General features: G+C 40.4%; 1 protein-coding gene across 1 annotated transcript in view; it reads right to left on the bottom strand.

The window, feature by feature from the left end:
* Positions 1-3,485: 3,485 nt before the first annotated feature.
* Positions 3,486-24,799, bottom strand: part of jag1b (jagged canonical Notch ligand 1b) — a 41,499-nt gene continuing 20,185 nt past the window's right edge. Inside the window, exons 6-26 of the mRNA XM_070889849.1 lie at positions 22,762-22,892; positions 22,180-22,299; positions 20,665-20,778; positions 20,282-20,395; positions 19,237-19,350; positions 18,787-18,833; positions 18,229-18,402; positions 17,130-17,280; positions 16,162-16,326; positions 15,383-15,496; positions 14,593-14,706; positions 14,384-14,497; positions 14,174-14,290; positions 12,637-12,664; positions 12,445-12,530; positions 9,727-9,840; positions 8,927-9,036; positions 7,654-7,890; positions 6,938-7,069; positions 6,692-6,842; positions 3,486-5,541 (exon numbers count right to left, since the gene is read on the bottom strand). Coding sequence (XP_070745950.1) covers positions 5,087-5,541; positions 6,692-6,842; positions 6,938-7,069; positions 7,654-7,890; positions 8,927-9,036; positions 9,727-9,840; positions 12,445-12,530; positions 12,637-12,664; positions 14,174-14,290; positions 14,384-14,497; positions 14,593-14,706; positions 15,383-15,496; positions 16,162-16,326; positions 17,130-17,280; positions 18,229-18,402; positions 18,787-18,833; positions 19,237-19,350; positions 20,282-20,395; positions 20,665-20,778; positions 22,180-22,299; positions 22,762-22,892 — 2,902 coding nt within the window. The 3' untranslated portion in view covers positions 3,486-5,086. The remainder of the gene's footprint in view (positions 5,542-6,691; positions 6,843-6,937; positions 7,070-7,653; positions 7,891-8,926; positions 9,037-9,726; positions 9,841-12,444; positions 12,531-12,636; positions 12,665-14,173; positions 14,291-14,383; positions 14,498-14,592; positions 14,707-15,382; positions 15,497-16,161; positions 16,327-17,129; positions 17,281-18,228; positions 18,403-18,786; positions 18,834-19,236; positions 19,351-20,281; positions 20,396-20,664; positions 20,779-22,179; positions 22,300-22,761; positions 22,893-24,799) is intronic.

Here is a 24,799-nt window from a genome sequence, read left to right as displayed (position 1 = left end):
TCTCCCTGCATTGGTTCCCATCCCTCTGCCATATTAGTTTAACTTCGCCCCAACAGCACTAGCAAACACTCCCCTGAGGACATTGGTTACGGTCCTGCCCAGGTGCAGACCGTCCGGTTTGTACTGGTCCCACCTCCCCCAGAACCGGTTCCAATGCCCCAGGAATTTGAATCCCTCCCTGCTGCACCACTGCTCAAGCCACGTATTCATCGGTGCTATCCTGCGATTCCTACTCTGACTAGCACGTGGCACTGGTAGCAATCCCGAGATTACTACTTTTGAGGTCCTACTTTTTAAATTTAGCTCCTAAAATTCGTTTCGTAGGACCTCATCCCTTTTTTTAAACCTATGTCGTTGGTACCAATGTGCACCACGACAACTGGCTGTTCTCCCTCCATTATTGAGCCAGCTGACCTGACAATACTTGATCTCACTGGCTGCCTAAAATGTAAAGTATATCATTCCTTCGCGCAGATATCTCTCACCTTGGTAAGCACACAATATTCTTTAATTTTGAAAACCTGCAGAGATAGTGCCACGGTACAGCTTTGCTAAAGTGGAAGGAGTTCAGTCTGAACTGAATGTTCAAGACATTCCTCTGGCAATTGACTGGATCATTTGGTATGTTTTGTAGTCCCTTCTAGGTTGAATTATTAGAACAATTGCGAGTCATGCCATGGCTTTCCACAAGAGTCCTTGGATGATCTCATTGGTCTAACAGTGTTGATTATGGTATTAAGGTTCTGAAATGATCAGCTTTTGTTTAAATCAGTGTATTCAATTTTTGAGCAGGAAATTTAAAGCATACCCAACTTTAAATCAGTAGACGTGACAGATTTTCAATGTCTGTAGAAGTGTAAATACATCAACTATGGTGTAGCTGCAGATATAGGAACCAAAACAAACCTAATGCTGTTTACCTTACCAAGCATTTCACTTCTCATCTCACTACAGCTTGTGGGAATACCAGTACCAGTAACACTTGCTTCAAATACTGATCTCTTCACACACTAACTGAATCAATCACTGTATAACATAGGGATGGGTGCCTGAGAGGGAATACAATACCCAACTTTTAAACTATACAAATAAAACCTGGAGCATGGTTCTAAAAGCAGAGAGTAAACAATAAGGGGGTGGGAAAGAGAAAGATGATTTAGTCTTTGTAACCGGCTTATTTTCACATTAGGTTACAGAACATCTACTCTGTTACATAGAAAAAGGTGCAGGAGTAGGCCATTCGACCCTGCACCACCATTCAATATGAGCATTGCTGATCATTCAACTTTAGTACCCCATTCCTGCTTTCTCTCCATACCCCTTGATCCCTTTAGCCGTAAGGCCCACATCCAACTCCCTTTTGAATATATCGAACAAACTGGCCTCAACAACTTTGTGGTTGGGAATGCCATAGGTTCACAATTCTGAGTGAAGTTTCTTCTCATCTCAGTCCTAAATGGCTTACCCCTTATCCTTAGACTGTGACCCCTGGTTCTGGACTTTCCCAACATCAGGAACATTCTTCCTGCATCAATCCTGTCAGAATGTTGACCTTGATTAAGGTGCAAATTCCATACTGATCAATTACACCAGGAAACTTGTGTATACACCACTCAGCTCTGACCATAACCTAGCAATATTTGTAAAAGCAAGGTGAGACTTTTTGAATAATCACAATATGTCAGGGTAAGTAATGAAGTATTACTTTTATTTTATGGCTTTTTAAAAATAAGTTTTCCCAAAGTATAGAATTAGATTTACCAGGATCAAAATTTGAATTTTTTTTAAAACTTCATTTAGGCAAGTTAGCAGTCTGGCAGAGAACATACACATGTGGCACATACAGTCTAAATTCTAACAGCATCAAGACTCAAACTAGAGACCATAGGTTAGAAGGCAAATGCCTTTACAGCACTGCCAGGACAGGGCATGTGAATCAACTGAGCTTTCATTTCTCAAAACTATGAGAAATATCAATTAATGGCTTTAAATTGTTGAGGAAGGACACAAAGATCAATCCCTGAACCAGGTTAACTAAAAGGTTAGTGAAACTCCTCCACACTAGGTAGCAACAAGCAAGTGGTGGCACTCAAAAGTATTAATGTATCAAAGAAAGCACGGTTTCTAAAATAAAAACATTACAAGAAATACAAGTACAGCAATAAACACCCCCCCCCCCCACCCCACCACACAGGCTGTTACCTTCAGTACAGTAATGGATTACAATTGCCCTCAATTGCAGCAAATACTTATAGAACAGTGATGAGCAAACTTTTTATTCTGTAGTGCCAATTTTGTTTATTATTTCAAAGCTGAAGTTTTACGGTTTATGATTTCAGTTGGTCATGGGGCAGGAGAGAAAAGATGGATAAACTCACTAGCAATCTGGAATCCTTTTTCATTGTCAACTGGTCACATGCAATTTGTCAATTTTGATTGTTAAACATGCCCCATTCACTATTGCCTAATGTAAATGAAAAGCTGGTCATCCAGCTCTGCTATGTTATGAATGAGTTGGAGCATGTCAGTCATTAATGTTTCTGAATTACTAGAATGCACAACAGGTTGTAAAACCGTTTGAGTCCAAAGATCAGTTGGATTACACAATTCCCTTCCCCTTCACCACAGCGCCCCCCCCCCCACCCCCCACCCCCCCACCCCACAGTAATAGATTGGACAAACAATGGACAAATTGAATGATAGCCTTAAAAGTAAAATCTTCCATAAAAATCGGAATACTTCTGTTCAAAACGTTTTTATTGGGATTTTCCGGATAATGGGCACAAGAAAAAGTCACAACATACAGACATGTTACAAAGAATTAAACAGTTGGCAAATAGTGATTATTACACAATCAAATTGGGAGAAGCTGGACAGCAAGAATTTGAAAGTAACATACAACTTGCTTAACAAAATATTTATGCAACTATAAACCAAATTACGGGAAGCCATCTCTTGAACCAGCTATTACACTTCAGAGTAAAACTCTTGCAGGAGGCTGACAGGAACACAAAAAAATACAAGACAGCCTGAGGTACTGCAGCAACTTGTCCATTTAGAAATGGTGCCCTGTCATCCAATTGGTTAAAGACCAACAACTAACAAGTAAATGTAGACAATGCAATAGAATGCAATTGGAGAAAAAGTGTAAGATTTGTAGAAAATTACAAAGTAATAGTCATGTAACTGGCTGATCTGCTTGACAAAAAGCTCATTGCTAATAACCCAGCATTTTTCTAACCAAAAGATACATTACAGTTCCAAAACATTGAGTGAGTTGCAATTCGCTGTACAAGTCAGTGTTTGAAATCTCAAGGTACAAAAGTACTGGGATTAACAATAATGTCTTTTGTTTAGCCAAAATAAAATTTCAGAACTGAGTAAATCTAAGGGGCACATTTTAGAACTGATCGTGTAACGCTCATGTTTTAGAAATTATGGAAATGCATGCACATTTTGAAAAGAAAGCACACAACAGTAGTGCATTGTTGTATCAAAATATTTAATAAATATTAATTTCCAAAATTTATTGCCAGGAGCAACACATCAAAAATGCATCCTCATGTTCATATAACACTAATGTCACAATACCCAAGAAAACATCATGATCAAGGTTTCACCAATGAGATTACCATGTTTAAGAGCCTTTTCAGATCTGGGTAGGGATTGCAGAAGCACTTGGATTTCCTCAGGTAAGGCAGGCAGTGTAATGTGGCATTTCTACATAGTGATCTCACTGGAGAAATCTACCATTCAAGTATTCAACAGCTAGCTTATTAGAATACTTCCTAAATGCAGGTATGTTATTACAAGAATCAAATCTACAAGTGGTTCAATATTATATCCATGGTGAAAGATCAGGATTTACAAAATAAAGTTGTTGTGTTGTGCTTTTAACTCAAATGCACTATCTAGAGATATTCAATATATTTTTTTTAATTTTTTTTAAAGTACATGCAACCACTCACATTTCAGTTACACAAAAGTAAATAGGTTAATTTGTTCCCTTACACGTGTATCTTGTTGCAGACTGTCTGCCTGTCACTCAAATGTTTTAAACTCTAAAGCAGCAAATATTAAAGCATTCTAGTCTAATGCTCTCCGCTCGTCCTCAAATTGATGCATACAAAAAATATCCTGGCCAAAAGAAAGAAAAAAGAGCTTGAAGTGATACTATAGAAATTGATCCAAAATGTCTGACATTGTACAAAACAGTTCCAAGGCACACGGCCAATCCTAGTGTTAAAAAATAATCTATTCTGCATCTAGAGCACACCTCAAAACTGGCATGGAGGCAACATTACTGAAACACAAAAACAATTCATCAAAAATAAAGGAGCCATAAGCTTACAAAGCTATCAAAAATCTTCAAATCTAAACATACATATAAATAAAAGGAATGGTATTTAAGGCTCTTGATTATTTAAGTTATTAAATCAAATATACACAGTGATTAATTAAAAAAAAGTATTTACATTTATACAAAATCATAAACACTTGGCCTTTTTTTTATTAAATTCTTCATCTGAACAGCAACTGCTGACATTTGTGCCCAACAAAAAAAATATCATCTTGGATTTTGATGATTGCTGTGGTTCCCAGCTGAAAAGGCACTTTCAAATACAAAACTAGGACTAACAAAGTCAAACCTATTATACATAACTTAATACTGAGAAATTAGAGCCAGTAAAAAATAAATAAAAATTCACCATCTTAAATTAAATTGGGACCGGGCAAACGCCTACAACTGGGTTTCAGTTCAAAAGAGCAAGGAATCCGAATTAGACTGCGATTGAAGTACAGAATGCTTCAGCAATGCATCAACTGCAACTGAATTTACATGAGGGCACTTTGACTAGTTTTGCATAGACGTGAGATGCAGCACGTGTAATCTCAGCCAACCACAGCAACTATCAATGCCAGTGTAAGTCAGTTTGTCTTAACTTGAACGAACATAGGGATTCTTTGTAGATAATACCCTTTACACTCAAATATTACAGAACAATTTAGGAACTATGACTTTGAGCCTTCAGGGATAGCAAAAGGCTGTGCATCTTTAATATTAAATAGGCAGCACCGCTGACTGCTATACAATGTATTCCATGTGACTCAAGCTCTGTGCACTTTCTAAGTCTCTGTTATCTTGTTTATTTGTCCAATTCGGATTTTTTGTAGGAGTGCCTTGTGCCGGTTTTTCATCTCTGTCCACCAGTGTGTAGGCCGGCTGTTTGGAAAACCTCGTCTTTTGTTGGTGCTTGTCTACATCCACTTCTTCAAGCTCTGAGTTATGCGTCCTTATTTTGGCAATTTTCGAATTTTTGTTTTCGTAGTCTTTGCTGGTGGAACTATTTGTTCCGTGCTTCTCAATGGGATTTTTTATTTGATGCAGCTGCTCTCGGACATTGTTTGTGGTGTCATCAGACGCCGTGGGAGTCGGACTGCTCTGTTTTCTTCGACGTCGTATCCACCAGAAAAACAACATTACGAAGCAACAGATCCAAACAACGGTGATCACCGAGCTCAGCAAGGGGATCAGGAAATCTGCAATGAGAACAAAATGAAGTGAGACAGCAAGAACTAAAATTTATACTTTAGGAGCTCCTGATGCCTTGATTGGAAAATGTACCAGCCATAGAAACCAGAAGGTTTTGGAATAAATCTTTCCATAGCTTTCCCCCTTTCCTATCTCTAACCTCCTCCAGCTTACAACCCTCCAAGATCTCTGCATTCCTCCAATTCTGGCCTTTTGACCATCCAAGATTTTAATCACCATCATTGGTGGCCGTGCCTTCAGCTGCTGGGACCCTAAGCTCTGGAATTCCCTCCTTAAACCTCTCCGCCTTTCTACACCTCTCTCCTTAAAGGCGCACCTTAAAACCTACCTCTTTGACCAAGCTTTTGGTCAGCTGCCCCAATATCTCATATGGCTTGGTGTCAAATTTTGTTTGGCAACGCTCCCGTGAAGCGCCATGGAACGTTTTACCACGTTCAAGGCGCTATATAAATGCAAGCTGTTGCTGATCCTCGGTCAACACAGTTGGCTTAGCTCAGCCAGGGCAGCAATTAGATTGCTACAATTAGCCTAGTACCCCTTGGGTTCGCACTCCTGATCACAGGGCCGTGACACCCACTGAAACACATGCACGTGAATGTTAAGCGAGGACAGGATCTAGCAATACCTTCCAGCGTTATATAGCCTGCCAACAATCTCAGACTACGTGCCAAGTTAGGCAAGGCATAAATAGCTGCCAGAGAACCTTAAGACTTGCATTTATATAGCGCTTATCACGACCACCGGAAATCTCAAAGCGCTTTAGTCAATGAGGTACTTTTGGAATGTAGTCACTGTTGTAATGTGGGGAATAGCAAAACCGGATTACATTGTCGTCAAGATATTAAGTACGCCCTTATCTATATGCAGAACCATATTTGCCGATTTGTCTGATAGAGGCGGTTAAGACCCGATTATCTGGTGCCAAGGTAGATTTTGCATGGCTTGTTCTTTGGGAATGGACAGCAAACTCTCTTGCAGACGTCGATCCCAATCGACAACCAACTGCCAAGTAGGTATGGGAAGCAACCAAGGCTGTCGAAGCTGTTTATTTGTCCCTATCCTTATGGGAAAATGCCTTAGACAACCTGAGTTTTAGAGTTGCCTTTTTCTAAACTCCCAAATCGCACTGCATCTTACCTGGCTTGAGGGGTTCATGCATTGTTTGGACTCGAACCTCTGCGATAGCTGCAAGGATAGTGTTGTTTCCATCACGTTTACTGATGACATCAGTAATTTTTTCAGTTATATCCTTGATTGGATTAGTTTCCTGGAGTGAATTCTCCACTGACTGGGGGGCAAGAGTAAAAAATAAACTTTTAACAACCTGAACTTATTGACACCAGGTTTGTTTGAAACTTTAATATGATGCAGGGAGATACTTACTATTGCCACGTTAATCTCATTTGCAGCAGACTGGGTTTGCTCACAGACGAGATAAAGTGAATGTTCCACCGACAGGTTGCGCAAAACCTGCAGACGCCTCAGTTCCACACAAATTTGTTCAATGGTAACGCCCTAAAATAAAACAAATCAAACAGTCAGATAATATCGGGTAGATACTTTGATACAGCTGGAATGGACATATCGAAAATGTAGAACCAGGTCATTAACATTACAAATACTCGCTGCAATATAGAAGGTTAAGGGGTGATTTGATTTGGGTTTCTAGGGAAGGGTGGTTTATAAGAGAGAATTAGATAGGGTAGAGAGAGAGAGAGAAACTCTCTCTGCTGTTGAGGGGAGTCCAGGACAAGGGGACATAACCTTAAAATCAGAGAGCCAGACCATTCAGGAGAGAAGTTAGGAAACACATCTTCACGTAAAGTGTGGACTTTCTCACTCCCACAAAAAGCAGTAGATGCTAGCTCAATTTATATATTTTTTAAATCAGAGATCGATGGATCTTTGTAAGCCAATGGTATTAAGGGATATGGATCAAAGGCGGCTAAATGGAGTTAGGATACAGATCAGCCATGAGCTCGCTGAATGGTAGAACAGGCGTGAGGGACTGAATGGCCTTCACCTGTTCCTATGTTATCACATCAATAAAAATAAATTCTGGAGTTAAAAAGTCACTTTGATATTTGGGTGTTACATACCGGTCGCAGCATCTCCTTGTTAATAGCAAGAGTGATCTTAGCACAAGTACTGTCAAGGTAATCAGTGTTGGGCTGGCATCTGGTTTTCGTTGGCGGCCGACTAGATGAGCATTCACCCAAGCCCACACATGGAGGCACAAAGCAGTGGTCATCCTGGACAGGGAGGCAGGTTTGCCATGCTGGGCAATCGCCACGGCCTTTCCCGTGCACTCTGCAAGGTTTAGGTCCACACCACATCTACAAGACAGAATTTATCAAATTCATTATCTACTGATCAGGGTGAGCATGGTCTTACAAAAATATTCTTCAAAAGTAATTTCTGGATCTTATTGTAATTTTAAAGCATGGTTCTCACACATCCCTTAAAAACATCTTGCCAATTGCACTGTATAGATTTTGTAAACAAAAATCTATACTTTATTCACCCTGTAACAAATTTAATATAGATCACTACTTCATTTCCTAGTTTAATTCCATACTAGAGCATACATTTTCTTGCTCAAGCTTATCAATGAACACGATAAAGATCATCCAAATTCAATTCCCCAGATACAAATACTTATTTCAGATCAGCTAATTGGAGTCTTGAGCAGGAAGAGGACAAGGATATGCGAGCAGCAAGGGCAGGGCCTGAGAGAAAGTTGGTAGGAGATCACTCAAACATGCTTTCACACCCCCGATAGGGAGCCAATTGAATGACCCTTCATTAGGATGGATGGAAGGCAGAAAGGCAAGTATGCAATCCAATGGATACTTGAAATTCCAGTACCTAAAAGGGCAAAAATTCTCATTCAAGCTACTTGTGGCTAGCTATGTAAAATATGGCTAAATGTTCGCATTCAACCTAGGCACTAAAGGTTAGCCCCATGATGAGCTTTTCAGTTAATCTTTTTTAAATACTTTTCCAACAGTTTTTTTTAATAAAAAAGTTTCTGCAACCGTCACTTTTATTTTACCTTCTAATTATCAGCCTCTGCTCATAGTCTTTTGACATGGTGTAATTTGAGTGCAACACTGTGGGCTAGCTTCCCTGGTTTATGTTGCTAAAGCCACTCCCTTATCCCAACAGCAGAATTGTAACTATGTTTAGCGATATAAACATGAGGAGCCAGCAGATACTGCTCTACTGCGGGAAAAGGGCCAAATCTAAAATCACCGTTACTCTGATCTCCTTCCTCTCTCCCACCTCGCCCATATTTAATTTGGTTCTTTTATTAGATTTAATTTCACTTCATTTTCACAGATTTGAGCGCTCTTATTGCACTCATCATACCTTTGTACATGTAACTCTGCCATTGTGACATTGACATCCGTTGCAGTCTTCTTCCCATTTAGCTCCGTGCGATACAATGCTATCTTTCAGAATGCAAGCTCTCCCTGTAACTACATGATGCAGGGGAGACAATTGAAACTAAAAAACTTGCTTCAGAGAATATTCAGAAAAAAAAAACTTAACATGCTCAACAGAAATGTTGCATTCTAGAATTCAGAACTCCACCCCCAACTAATTATTTCCCTCCTTGCAACATCCAACTCATACATCATGACAGCCAGTTTAAGAATATTAAATTCATTCTGATGTGGAAGGAAACCACAATACTAAAACCCTCCTCACTGTAAATGCAACGTATTAGCAAGATTAAAATGTACAGAAAAAGTTAAGGCTGGGACTAGTAACAGGAGTAAGCCATTCAGCCTTTCAAGTCTGTTCTGCCATTCAATGAAATCATGGCTGATCAGTATCTGAACTCCATCCACCAGCCTTAGTTCTGTAACCCTCAATATACTTAACATAAAAAATTATTCAGTTTTGATATTTTCAAGTGACCCCCAGCCTCAACAGCTTGTTGGGGAGAGAGTTCCAGTTTTCCCCCTACCCTTAAGAATGCGCTTCTTGACATCACCTCTGATCGGCCTAGCTCTAATTTTAAGGTTACGCCATCTTTTTTTGGATTAGTTTCTCTCCATCTACCCTATAAAATCCTTGAATTATCTTAAACACTCCAATTAGATCACTCCTTAATCTTCTATATTCAAGGGTTTATATTCAATATATTTGGAGACGGGATTTACCTTCTTGACACCTTAAGCCACTTCGTCCTGGAGGGCAAATACAACGATAGCCATTGATTTCATCTACACATGTAGCTCCATAAGCACAGGGTGAAGACTGACACTCATTGATGTCTGAAAATGTAATTGTTTTATTATGAGACAAAGGCATTTAAAAGCAATTGTGCTCCTCAATTGTCAGTCACAAGAGAAGTTTAAAAATCTCATTTTTGGCTATAATCTTTCACTTTAACCCAAATGATCAGGCACATTCGGAGGAATGTAACTTGTCCAAAATAACATTTTGACTTTAAAAGCAATGTTCCCTTGTATATATATATATATATATATATATATTTTAAAACTTGCAATGGCCTGGAGTGCTGCAAATAGCTGATTTCCAGGCTGGTAATTGCCAAGAACACTAGATAAGACTGGGAACTATGCACGACAGCTCTTTCAAAGAACCAGCACAGGTTTGGTGGGCTAAATTCAAGGGATATATTCAATATAATTATATCCCTCTTTCTGTGCTGTATGTTTCTATGAATCTATACTAAAAATGCAAAGAAGACACAGATAAATTAGACAGTTTGGACAGGAATAGTGTGTTGATTTTTGCCTCCCACACCTCCCGAGGTGAATGTCTCGCTCCTCAGGTATTTCCAATGGGAGCTGCGCACCCTCTGCTGAGTCTCAATGAGCCAGAGAAAGTCAGCAGTCTCTTTAACCACAGTGGCATTACAGCCGAGCCTTTACCCAACAAATGCACTCCCAGCAAACAAAGGGTGGGATGGGAACACAAGATAGTAACTAGCAATGGGAATCTCCTCTGCCAGTTTTCAAGTAGGACAGAGTAAAAAGTTGAAACACAGTGCAGAAACAGCACAAGTTAGGATTATAGTGAAGTAGTTTAGGACATCAGGAATGGATTTTAACCAAATAAATTGTTGATTACAGAAACCTCACTTGCTGGATCAATAGTGCAGTAAGAGTTAACATTAGATATTAAAATATTTTACTTATCCACATTAAATTGCATCAGCCACTTGTCTGTCCATTCCACTAATCCATGTTTTACAGTACCTCTACATCATTTGGCAAACTTGTTATTTTTAGGTCACTGGCAAATTTGAGACAGTGCTTACTAATCCCAAATCATTACCAATCCTCCAATCATAGCAACACCCATTAACCCCAGCTCAGCTTCCTGTCCATAAACCAACTTCCTATCCACACTGCTACACTTACTCCTATACCATCCACCTGAACTTTTCTAACCGGATGCTTGCGCGAACTTATCCAACACATTCTGAAATATATACAACACATCTACTATATTCCTTTATCTTTCCAAAAAGCTTTTTTTTTAAATGAAGAAATGACCAATAGATTTTCAAACATGACTTGCCTTTAAAAATTCCAAGCTGAATCAGGCATTTCTAAATGCTCACTAATTTTAATCTTGAATGTTGGATGTTAAGAGTTTGCGTACAACCAATGTTTGACAAACAGGTCAGTAATTAATTGGCTTATCCTCCCTTCTTGAACTAAAGATGCTATATTGGCTAATCTCCAGACCCACAACACATTGGCTTTGAAACATAGAAAATAGGTGCAGTAGTAGGCCATTCGGCCCTTCGAGCCTGCACCACCATTCGATAAGATCATGGCTGATCTTTCACCTCAGTACCCCTTTCCCTCCATACCCCTTGATCCCTTTAGACGCAAGGGCCATATCTAACTCCCTCTTGAATATATCCAACGAACTGGCATCAACAACTCTCTGCGGTAGAGAATTCCACAGGTGAATGAAGAAGTTTCTCCTCATCTCAGTCCTAAATGGCTTACCCCTTATCCTTAGACTGTGTCCCCTTTGAAGTAAATGTGGGGTTAGCGTTGAGCTCATTCTACAACTACTCACATTTACTGTTCATTAATGTCAGCTCTCGGCCAATACGATTACAACTTGCATTTATATAGCGCCTTTAATGTAGTGAAACGCCCCAAGGCACTTCACAGGAGTATTATGAGATAAAAAATTTGATATCGAGCCGTGCAAGTAAAAATTAGCACAGGTGACCAAAACCTGTGTCAAAGAGGTAGGTTTTAAGGACAGAGGTGTAGAGGCGTAGAGAGGCAGAAAGGTTTAAGCAGGGAGTTCCAGAGCTTGGGGCCGAGGCAACAGAAGCCACAGCCACCAATAGTTCAGCGATTATAATCAGAGTTGCTCAAGGCGGCAGAATCAGAGGAGCGTAGATATCATGGGGGGGTTGTGGGCGGGGAGGAGATTACAGAGATAGGGAGGGATGAGGCCATGGAGGGATTTGAAAATAAGGATGACAATTTTGAAATCGAGGCATTACTTAACCAGAAGCCAGTATAGGTCAGTGAGTACAGGGGTGATGGATGAGCGGGACTTGGTGCAAATTAGAACACAGGCAGCCGGGTTTTGGATCACCTCTTGTTTAAGTAGTGTAGAATGTGGGAGGCCAGCCAGGAGTGCACTGGAACAGTCAAGTCTAGAGGTAACAAAGGCATGGATGAGGGCTTCAGCAGCGATGAGCTGAGGCAAGGACAGAGACAGGTGATGCTACAGAGGTGGAAATAGGTGGTCTTAATTATGCTGTGGTTATGTGGTCGAAAACTCATTTCAGGGTCAAATATGACACCAAGAAGGACTCAGTAATAAAAACACAAGCCTTAAAAACAACAGTGATGCCATATTTTAATACTCACTTATCCGACAGTCTGGTCCAGCAAAACCAGGTGCACATTCACACCGATACCAGTTTTCGCCATCCACGCAAGTGCCACTGTTGTAACTGTTAAATTACAAAGTTAACATTAGACATGCAGAGACTATAATAACACACGTAGAGAAGAATCGAATCCAAATATATATTTAAAAAAATAAAAAATCTTACTTACCAAGGGTGTGGATTGCAGTCATTTGTATCTAGAAAAAAAATTTAAAATTTAAGTTTTAATGATTGTGAAACACAAATTTTCCACTGTACTAGCGCCTAAGGTGGTTACTTGTTAACAGGCCTCTGATTAAAGTGTAGGAAGTCATTTACTGTTTGTCAAATAGGCTGTTACCCTTCTGAATGGATTCCAGGCTTTCACCATGGACTTTGCTAAATACATTTTGACAGATGTGCACATAGGGAGGCAGTCCTTGTAAAGTAACTAACAGGAAGAAATGAGTGGAAGCAGACATCTCACTGATCAGTCAAGAATGTTGGGAACAAGATCACATCTGCATTCATTTATGTAATTTGTGTCTCTCCCAGGCACAGGTCTAGTACTGGGCAGTAAAATGGATTGCTATTAGATCTGGCAGAGTCGCAGTTAAAATGCTTATTTTGCCTGCCTTCACAAAAATAAAGCCAAGAGGAGAACATAAACATGCTGGTGATATTAGAACACAGATTTAAGATACTGGGCCTGATTAAGCTATAGGAGTGAATCAAATGGCATCTGCGTTAGTTAGACTCGCCCTTGCCTGTTCAGGTTTTTACATTTTTTTGTAAGTTGGCAAGTTGCTGAGAGTGCGAGCTGCTAATCGCGCAGTGAGGAAAATCGGGCATCTGGGACCCGGGTGAACAGGGCAAGCAACAGGGTATTTTTGTGGCCAATCAGATCGAAGGATTGTGAAATTAACAACTCAAGGATTGAGAAGGAAGTCTAAATTAGAGTTGGTGAATTCAATGTCAAATCAGGTACAAAGAGAAATAAAGAGGGGGAAAGGAAGATTGGAGGGAGGGAGAGGGAGAGGGAGGCAGAGAGAGAGAGAGAGAGAGAGAGGGAGAGAGAGAGGGGAGAAAAGTAAAAAAAAGAATTTACATTTTCAAAATCTCCAACTGCAATTAAAACCTGAAGGAATGAGACGCCACGCTTGTAATAGTTAATTTTCAGTGCAGAGAGCTTGATTTGGCAATAATTAGCACTTCACATTGTAAACAGGGAACTTAGACCGAAATGAACAAGATTTAACTTTGTGGTGAGTTTAGTTCTTGTCTACCGTGAAGATACAGCAACATCACGCAGTTCAATGTGGAGAGCCAGACAGCAAGATGCTGTTTTCGTGAAGCCAATGGTGGAGCGACGCAACTCGGACAGCAACTTCTGTATTTCCACCTTTAGCTGCACATCTGCCCCTCTCTTGAAGTTGCTATACCATTTGCACATAAATAATGGCGAGCGCCATTAGCCTCACCGTTATTTGGACAGCAAATTATGGTCAGTTATCATTTGCCTGCATAAAACTCTCTGCACGCCAAAAAAGTAATTTGCTGCGTGAAGCACATTGGGATGTTTTGGCAATGGGATAAAGCGGTATGTAAAGGTACGGTCTCTTTTTCATTAAGGGAAAAGAGGATGGATTACATTTTTGGCTACTAACAGGAACAAAAACAGCTTTCCATCTTTGATAGTTCTGCTGCCACAAAATGCGGATACTCACTCTGCGAGCATGTGAATCCTTCCCAGCCTTCTTTGCAGACACAAGTAAAGGAATCGCCACTGACCACACAAGTACCGCCATTCTGACAAGGATTTGGTAAACAGCTACTATTTCTTGCTATGGGATTGCAGGAGAAAAATAAAAATCACAATTTTTGCCAAGTGCACTAAGAAAACGAAGCTTAAAAAAAATCATCCAACAAATACTTACCAATGTTGCAAGTGGCACCTTCCCAGCCAAGCGGGCACATACACTTAAACGTATCTCCTTCGTCATAACATGTCCCGCCATTGTTGCACGTCGCTTCATCGCATTGGCTGTCCCCTGCAAACCACCACAAGTTTAAAAATTGGCTGCACCAGGTAAAAATTCTGCTTTCTCGTGCAACAGTGCAGTTAATCAAAATGAAGAGCACTTACTAGAATGACATGTTTTGCCTTTCCAATCATTCTTGCATTCACAATAGAAATCATTCACCAGATCCTGACACTTGCCTCCATTCTGGCATGGATTTATACTGCAATCGTTAATATCTGCAAAACAGAAAAGCAAACAGTAACTTGACAGCTGCACACACAACTTGCACTGCATCAGGCTCTGAGCTACCACTATTGATCACCAAGCAGAGCCAGTAAAAAAATAATGCACCCTTGCACATGCCCCTGTCCATCTTGGTAACCTCCTCTAGCCCTACAATCCTCCCAGATCTCTGGCCTCTTGAGCATCCCTGATTTTAAATCACTCCACCATTGGCGGCCATACCCTCAGCTGCCTCGGCCCTAAGCTCTGGAGTTTTCTCAAAATCTCCGCCCCTCTATCTCTCCCCTTTTAAGAAGCTCCTTAAAACCTACCCCTTTCATCAAGCTTTTGATCACCAATCTCTCATGGGCTCGGTGTCAAATTTTGTTTGATAGTTGCTCCTATGAAGCACTTTGGACATTTTACTATGTTAAAGGCGCTATATAATTGCTAATATCCATCCAGCAAATACATGAAAGCTGCACATCAAAATTAAGTTTTGCGAAAACTCTACCCTTTAAATTTTTATTCTGAGGACTATAACCAACACTGAAGTGTATAAACAGAAATTGCTCGAGGAGTGGGCCAACTGCTTCACAAATGTTTTTATTGAACAGATCACAAAGAAAATCTACATCTTGCTCTGAACATTTGAGCGATGCAAAGCCATTAGGAGACAGCACAACTTACTGATTTGGCAGAGGATGCCTTCCCATCCTTCACGGCATATACACTGATAGACGTTGACTCCGTCAATGCAGGTCCCACCATTTTTGCAAGGATCACTCTCACAGTCGTTAATATCTGTTTCGGGAAATGCAGAAGTCTCATTTTTAGAAAAAGTAAGCTACTGTTTTTCAACGCTCACTATTTTTCAGTGATGTGTAAAATTCTCTCAAACAGCAAACCAATATTTTGATCAGAGAGGGTTCCTGCTGATTTAGGATGCTATCAAGACCTCTGATCTGAGAAAGCCAAGTGCAGATAAAGGCTATTAAATAGCCTGAATGCTGACTGAAAGTTTTAATCTCATGTTGAAACAAAGATCTCTGCTTCAAACAAACTAAAGAAAGAAAATTGATCACAAGTTTAAAAATTGCACTCTGTTACTAAGTTACTTTCAAGTGTGGTCTATCCACAATTGGATTCTGTGTCAAGATCAGGGACAACTAGCTGATTATTCACAGATGCCACAAGGTCAAAAGGGAAAATAAAAGCCTTGCCAGTCAAGGAAATGTGTCGAACCTATAGCACACTCCAAGATTCAGACACAAGGAGGTAGTGGTCTTCGAGTGCAAGTGCAGTTTATGACCTGCAGCTCAACATTTAGAGGAGGAATTGAAACAATTATGCTTTAACTCACTGGGGGGAGGGGAAGGAAAGAGAAGAGGTGGGGGGGGGGGGGGGGTGGGGGGAGGGAAGGAGGAATAAAGTACGGGAAGGAGGGAGGGTGATAACGTCATTCTTACTTTCATGACAGTAGGTGCCAGTGAATCCTTCGTTGCAATCACAGGTGAATTTCCCCCCTGCCTGACTCTTGCATTTCCCATGAGGCCCACAAACATTTGAAGAGATGTATCGGATCCCGTCGGGAGTACTGTTGGAAGCGACGGCGACTGTGCAGCTGTCAATAACTGAGTAAGAACAGGAAGCAAAAAAAAATAAAGTTTCTTAATGGATCTTTCAGACCTAAGTCAATGAACTCGTACGCAAATGGTAACAAAGACATCCAGATGCATATAAACTACCAATAATTTAAAAGAGTTTGTGGAATTTAAGAGCTTGGTCCTAACTTTTGGGAGAGTGCCACTATTCCACAAACACTTTTTTTTTTGGTTCCACAGGACAGTGGGGAACAATGTAATGTTTTAAACACATACAGAACGCCAAAAGGTGCATTGCCTTGCCTGTGTACAACTGTTTGCATTGTTCTCCTAGTATAAACACTTGAGGTACATACATTTTCTTGTAAGTGTTATAACGCATCAAAACCAAAGCTGCTGAATTACTATCGCACTCTGTGGTAGGTCTGACCTAACACCCTACATCCCCATAGAACAGAATGAGAAAGCCACTGAGCAATTATTAGGTGGAACACACACAGAGCTTGTTAATGGTTAGCCAGTGTCTGATCCGTTGCAAATAATGTCCTTTCCTGTAGGAATGGCAGCTCAGGCTCTCACAGCATCCTGCAAATAGCCCCATCGAAGAAGCGTTCTGTTTTTAGAACGAGGCTTACAATGATGCCTCGGAGAGCCAACAGTTGTGCCGTGTACCAGTAACGCAGGACTCAATTGGAATGACTGTACAGTGCAATGCAATCACCACTGAAAATAAAAGCATGCACTGTATCTGCTAACTAGAATAACTACTTTGCAATTCTTCCCCGTAGCTTGTTCAAGAAATCTGCTTGAACAAGCAAGTGACTGGGAAGTACCTTCACAAGGGGTAGTTCGGCAATGGTCTTTCCAATGGGAGCAATTTTTTCCTTCGTAGTCTTCTGGGCAACTGCAGAAGTAATCATTGGCCAGATTAAAGCACTGCGCCCCATTCCGGCACGGGTTTGGTTCACAGTAATCAATGTCCAGCTGTAATGTGTAAAAAGGGAAACATTTTAAGTTCTAGCCTACAGAGGAGAGGTAGTATTATAGACAAAGTTATCAACAGGACCAACAGAGGAGGGGTAGTATTATAGGCAGAGTTATCAACAGGACCACAAAGATAGCACATTTATAGTGCTTTACCCTTTCACCGACACAAATTTGCACCTAGCTTTTAATTGGCCTATGGTCAGTTTGTACTATGCGACTTCTGGGTTTCAACATTCCTCACCTGCAAGTTATCTTGAAAGATTTGAACTGTCTCACTTTGTTCTGCTACATCCTAATTTGCCAGGCAAATAAAGGGCACGGTGGTAAAGGATCTCCCCGTGGCTTAGCTGGTAAAGGCAACACGAAACGGAGCCATACGGACCACAAGGTCCTAGGCGTGATGCAATCTCAGGGCACAGAGAGCTAGTTAATCTCCAGTCAGCAGCTTGGGCAGTGCAATTAACCTTTCGTGCCTTAGGGTGGGGGTGGGAATGAAGAGGAAAAAAAAAAATCAGCCAGAGCTCCCAGTCAAGAGAGACACTTCTGGTGGAAACGTTGCTGGGCGAAGACACGTTGGCTGTGAGCTCTTCTCTTCTCTCCTCTTCCCCTCCCCCACCCCCCCCCCCCCCCACCCCCTCCCAAGCAGACTCACTGTCTGAGGGCCACACATGAAATACAATCACATGGGGCCCCAGCACCCACAGAACTATGCTACAGCAGGAACTAATGCTCAAGGGGTAGGGAGAAAATAGTTTTTTTTTTAAAAAAAAAGAGAAACTATACAGGGAATTTAAATTGCGCTCAGTTTCTGAATTTTCCTATCAAACCACTAGCCAGTGTACAGCAGGTCTTAAGTAACTAAGAAATACATAGTGAATACCAGCAAAACAGAGATCTTTTGTGGCAGCCCAGTTATCCAGGGTATGCATTACACCCAATGCTCACCTGACAGAGGTTTCCAGAGAAACCGACAGGGCACAGACATTGGAATCCATTGACTTCATCTTGGCAGTGACCTCCATTGAGGCAAGGGCTGCTTTCACATTCATTGATGTCTTTCTCACAGTCATCTCCTGCATAGCCAGGCAAACAGGTACAGCGATAATCATTAACCAAATCCTGAAAGAGAGAGAGAGAGAAAGAGAATCAGTCAGGCCAGTGCAAGCACATTTAACCCTTAAATGGTCAGTCTTGAAGGGGTAAAATAAATTTTAAAAGCGCACATTTGTCCTTTGTCCAGCAGAGAAACAAGCGGAATTACTGGCAGACCATCGAGTTCTCCATGACTAGCTGGTGGTATGTGTAGTGCAAAATGCTGAAAAGATTTCTCTCAACTCTACAAAGGTTGAACATTAAACTGTGAAAGAGCACTCGCGAAACTGTAATTAGACACAAATAGATTTTGGTTACACTAAATACAAGTGCTTTAATAAATTTAAGTTAAATGCATCAGCTTGAATGATATTTAATTGAATCGCTGCACATTAAAAAGCAAAGACGCACCTTGCAAGTTCCCCCATTTTGGCACTGCCCGTGACAGTCATCAACATCTGTAACAAAACAGTTAGAACCATGAGGGATAATGCTCGGTCATATAATACAAAGATATTTTTTAAAAACCTTAGAACTCTCTTGCATCTATTGGATACAGTTCCGTCATATTTTCTGTGCACTCTTAGATAAGTTGATTCTGTTAGATGTAACGGCAGGCAATCCTCCCAATATAGTTACTAAAATTTTCTTCTTGCATTATCAGGAAGGGGTTACATTATGGCTCAGTGACTGGTAAAATTGTATTTTTCCATGGTGGTACTTCAACTCCCTTTTTGAAATACTTGTCTGCCGATGTCTCCCTCCCCAGCAATATATTTCAGTATCAATCGTTCTGAAGGCAATCACATTTGAATTTTACAAACAGAACACTAAAAACATCACACACACAAAAATACTAACCTGAATCACAATTTTTGCCAGTCCATCCAGGCATACAATCACAGTAGTAGTCACCAATCAGGTTTCGACAGGAGTTAGCATTTGCACAGGGCTTTCCTTCACATTCATTGGCATCTGGGATAAGAAATATATATACATAGATATATATATTTTTTTAAGTAATCAACAAGACATCATGTGAGAATAGCTGCTCTAAACTGATGAGGGCTCATTCTTGTAGCCAAAACAGAGTGCAAGCGAGTGCATTATAATCATGCTTTCAAAGGGCATTTCATTATCTGGTCACCGTCTTTTACCGTCAAATCTTCAAATCTCTGGGCTCCCTCTCCAACTTTAAGTTCAGCAATTTATCCATTCTCAGCCCAAGTCCTTGCATGAAGTACAATAGGCTTCATAAAAGCAAGGAGCTTCATCACAAGGTGAAAGCGGAGAGGTGTGACTGCCCGCAGTTAGCATCCCAGTCACACCATTCCAACGCTTGTGTAAGCAGCCCACAAGGGGAAAAAGGGAAATTTAAGAGAAAAAGCAATTCACCTTCTAGCTAAAACGCAAGATGCAGTTTAGACAGATTCACTGACACATGCCCAGTTACTAATTAATAATAAGAAAAGCAGGATTAAACAATAAAAGGAGTTAATCAAGCATTTCCAAAGTCCAGAGAGACTCTGCTTGCCCCCGTTGTAGTCAGGCAGATTAAAGGATTGCAGAAGGAATGCAGCCAGCCCATTCTTTATGAGATCATCCCCATTCTAAATCCAGCTGCAAGACTCCTTGGTTTGAAAGTTGACATGACCGAGAAAGGTGCGAGATCTTTCCCACAGGAACCAATACGAGTGCATGTTTCCCATTCGAGTGATCTATTTTTTTCCTCCCTTTATTCAAAGTACGATGCATTCGAAACAACAACCTTCACGCCCAAGTTTTTGAAAAAGTCCACGATGACAAACAAAAATGAAGCAATTGCACTGGTTAAAATAATGGGTTTACCGTCAGCGCACTCCATTAGCACAAACTCAAGTTGTTTTTTTTTTAAAAAAGTAGTTACCTAACTGGCATGTTTTGCCAGTCCACTGTTGTGGGCAATCACATTTAAAGCCATCTACCATATCTTGGCATGTACCACCATGGGCACAGGGGTTCAGAGCACAGTCATCAATATCTACACAAATAAAAAGACAAGTGACGAAAATTTAGTGAAACACGAAGAAAATTCTACATTTACATTGAAGTTTGGCATCCGCCTTTTCAGTTTCGGATTTGGTCAGCCATGCATCTTTAACTTGCTTCCAAATTCATTGAGATTTCCGTCACGACGCGAGCACAAATATCTACACTTAATTAAATCTCAATATAAAGTCGAAAGAACAACCCGCATGTCTTTTTTTGCATCCTCCCTCTGCCTTTTGTATGCAGCACCAGGGCACTTACCGACAGTACAAGTTGGGCCAGTCCAGCCAGAGGCACACAGGCACTCAAATCCCGCTGTGGTTTCAGAACAACTTCCTCCATGATGGCAGGGATCAGAGATGCAGGCATGCTCAGCTAGAATGCAAAGAATATACCAATAAGCAATCAGCGTTTTATTTTAGTTCATTATCATAACTCGATTCAACCATTTGCTGCTCGTACCACCTTTCACCCTCCTCCATAGCCTGGGTCTGTCAACAGGCAGCTTTCTTTTGGATGCAAATCCTATGTTCTCATTGCCAGTGCATGATTTCAGTGTCAGGAAATCATCTTTTATGCCAAGCTGACCTGATCAATGCACCATGACTTATTACTGACTTGAACCAGAACAAGGATCCCCAGCTCCAACAATGCAGTCCTACACGCTTGCTTAAAATTTGAGAAATTTTTGTTTTATTAAAAATCATATTCTAACAGCATCTGTAGACAGTTAAAAGACCCTCAAAAAAATATGCAGCAAGCTCCAAGTGCCTTGATAAAATGGGTTCATCATTGTACTCTAACTTGGAGGATTGCCACGGAACATTATCCTTCTTAGAAGCCCAAATACCACAAAAAGCCTAAAGATTTGATCTATGCAAGTACTTGCCAGGCTTACAAACAAACTGGTAATAAAGCCATCAACAGAAAAAAGGACATCTTAAAAGATAGATGGATAAATTAGGTCGAAAATAAATTTATTTCACTACAGGCTAGCTTGTCCCTTTTCATATAGCAATTTACTTATTAAGAACTAAAAAGTCGTGGAATGTGAAACCTTAAGAGAATTCTTAAAAGTTTCCAGAAAAGCAGGCGTGCTACTCGAACAGTACAGACCGTTATGCACGATAAAACCAAAAGATTCTAAATCAGGGGTCGATTTTTTTCCCTGCATGTCTGGTCATTTTTGCAGCTTAAAACTTAATCCCAATGTGTCAACAAGTTTTCTTTAAACTGTTGTTTTATTTTCCTTTTGACAATATTTTCCAGCAACCTCCAGTACCTTGCCCAAGTGACCATTAATTATGTACTAGCCTTGACACTGTGTTGGTGGGTGATTCGACTGCAGGAAACATTATAGGTCAACCCAATTCTGTCCACAGAGCTACATGTCCAACATGATGATAGATCAAGAACAGGAATGCTGACACCTCCAGGTTGGGGCGGGGGAAAATCAACCAGCTGATCACTGGATCAGCTAACCAGACCATCACAAGAGGCTCTGATAATGAACAGAGTTTTAAAGTGTGACAAAGTCAGTTAGAATGTGGAACGTGGTACCACAAGGAGTAGTTGAGGTGAATAGCATGGATACATTTAAGGGGAAGCTAGATAAACACGCGAGAGAAATTAATAGAAGGATATGTTGATGGGGTGAGATGAATAGGGGTGGGAGGAGGCTCGTGAGGAGCATAAACACCAGCAGTTGGGCCGAATGGCCTGTTTCTGTGCTGTAAGTACTTTGTAAGTCATCAAATCATTAACCATAACACTCACCTATTTCGCAGTTTTGCCCAGAATAGCCATCAGAGCAAGTACATTGGTACTTGTCAGGTCCAGTGTTGCTGCAGGTGCCACTATTCAAACAAGGCTGGTGAGTTCCACAGTAGTTCAAATCTGGAAATTCAGCACGGATATGAACACATCAAGTTAGAAGCTATGTGTTTAAATTTACGGGAGATTAAAAAAAACTGCAGATGCTGTAAATGTTACATTTAACGGAAACAGAGGTCAATTAGCAACTGAAGGGGAAAGATCGGTTGTGGGTAGAGCCTCATCAGAACGTTAACCTTTTCATTCATTTGCTGACTGGTCTGCTACACATTGAGGATTTTCCATTTAAAAGTTACTTCCTAGTAATTAGTTACGCAAATGTAGCTTTACATTCAGTTTTTAATAAAATCTTGCATCATAGGAATTATCATTGGGTACAAAGCAAATAAATAGTCAACCTTTTAATCCACTAAATTTTACACATGTACAATATAATCGTGGAACACTTGATGTACTAAATCTAAATTCTCATCTGCATTTCAGAACATTAGCAACTCGCCAATGTATCTTTGGAGCTTAGCTTACCTTTGTTACAGAGCTGACCACCCCAGTTGGTTTCACAGAGACACTGCCATGGTTCGATGCAAGTTCCATGGACACATCCAGGATGAGGAATACATTTATCACAGTATACCCCACGCCAGCCATATTGGCACCTGTAAACATAAAAAACACTCACTACATTTAAAAAATAATTACAAATGCGAAACAATCCTTCAAATTTTCTGAAGAAAAGAGTTTCTAAAAGATATTCCTTTCAGCTTTGTTTATTGATCGTTGTCGTTTCTTATAAATAAACATTAAGGCAGACTTTCCAAGGGCTGAAGCCAACTTTCACACAAAAGAGTAACTGTTCGGGGAGACACAGCATGGTTCTACCAAGTACAATATCATCTTATTTTCAGACGCAGCACAACTGAGTCAGTAAGGGTATGTGTCAAATACTTCCTTAGATTACATCAAATTCAGCTTCTACCCTGAATCACGAGACTCGCTGTCAATAATGGACCGGCAAAATCGACCATTCCGGTTATCTTTTTAAAAAAACACCTTCAACCATACGGTCTTAATTTTCATCTAAAAGCGCACACACATGCTGAACCAGCAGGCCACTTATGAAAGCTTCAAATAGATGAAAAGCAAAATCTCTTGCTGGCATGCAAAACACCGCTTACTGCACAGAGATGTACCAACACAATGTTCAGCCACTTCCTGTGACCCTAACATGACTGCTGGAAAGCAATTTACTTCTAACTATGATCTATCCAACAGTAAAGGTTAAACGATCAGCCTGTTATATTTTGGTAGCTGTCTTTCATTTCACTACTTTTTTTTCCCATACTCTAGCATTCCCGCCCTCCATATTCTCTTCCCAGTATCGTTGGGGCGGGGGGGAGAGAAAGAGTTTAAGTAGCAACACAACTGAACTTCATGCAGTTACAGCTGGATGTCTGGATACAAGTTTAACATTACAAGCCTTGACAGCAAGACTGTTAAAAGCTGGAGCAGGCACACTCTAAGAATAGTACATCGCAGCTAAGACCTACAACATTGACTTATGAAAGCACTTGCAAAGCAAGACAAGCAAGTGCCATATAAACTAGGAATCCTTTAAGCTTGAATTGGATTGTTGGCACCTAAAAACATCTGCAGCTTTCGTGACTCCCGTGTTATTTCCCGAGGGGCCATAACAGAAAATTAGTCTCCAAAATTGTCCATAACTTTACCCAGTTAAATCAGACATTACAAGTTACGTTTTTGACTTTCCTTAATGATAGTTTATGCTGGGAGCGGGAGCAGGAAGAGAATGAGGATTCTTAAATCAATGTTTCTTTTAAAGTTAGCATAATGTTAAGACTTTTAGAAAGGGCCTCTACCCAAAGCCTGCTAATTCTTTGGCCCTTTAAAAACAAATGTAATGGGAAGCAAGAGATCTGTAAATACAGAGAGTCGACATGGAATCCGGGACTAAGTGGTGAGAAGGCAATTAACCCAAAGCAGTGAATAAATCATCAAAAATAAACCTGTCCACGCTAGTTAAGTAGGCATTTAGTTTTTTCCTGAAAAACAATCATTCTGAACTGATTATGGGATTAAAAAACAACAAATCCATCCGCTAACTATCAGTAGCAAATTTCTGCAAAAAATTCTAATTAAAGTATACAAGCACTGCCTTAAAATGAGCTGCAGGCTAATAAACATTTACAGTCCCAAATTGTTAACTTTTTTCCCCCACATTTTACATTAGCAGCTAAACCTCTAGAAAGTGTCATTTTAGACAACTGGACAATATTAGAGATACAAGATGAATATTTGCAATCTTTAAAAGATCAATGGCCAGTAAAAGCTAGGACTAACTGCACTGCATAAATGAAGTGACTTATTTATAAAACAGGGGTGTGGGGGGATGCTGCTTCAAGCTAAGCTTTTACTATTCAACTCAAAAACTACTTTAAAAAAAGTCAACAAATTAACAAGCCTAAGAAAATATACTTTTCTAAAAAGGGATATAACCCAGCATTAGGTATTAATCCAGAACAGTCCTTCCACAAAGGTTGCCCTG

This window comes from Pristiophorus japonicus, chromosome 9 (genome assembly GCF_044704955.1).
Source record: "Pristiophorus japonicus isolate sPriJap1 chromosome 9, sPriJap1.hap1, whole genome shotgun sequence".
NCBI lineage: Eukaryota > Metazoa > Chordata > Chondrichthyes > Pristiophoridae > Pristiophorus > Pristiophorus japonicus.
Note: the sequence above shows the minus strand (reverse complement) of the source record. Positions and strands in the feature narration are given on the sequence as shown.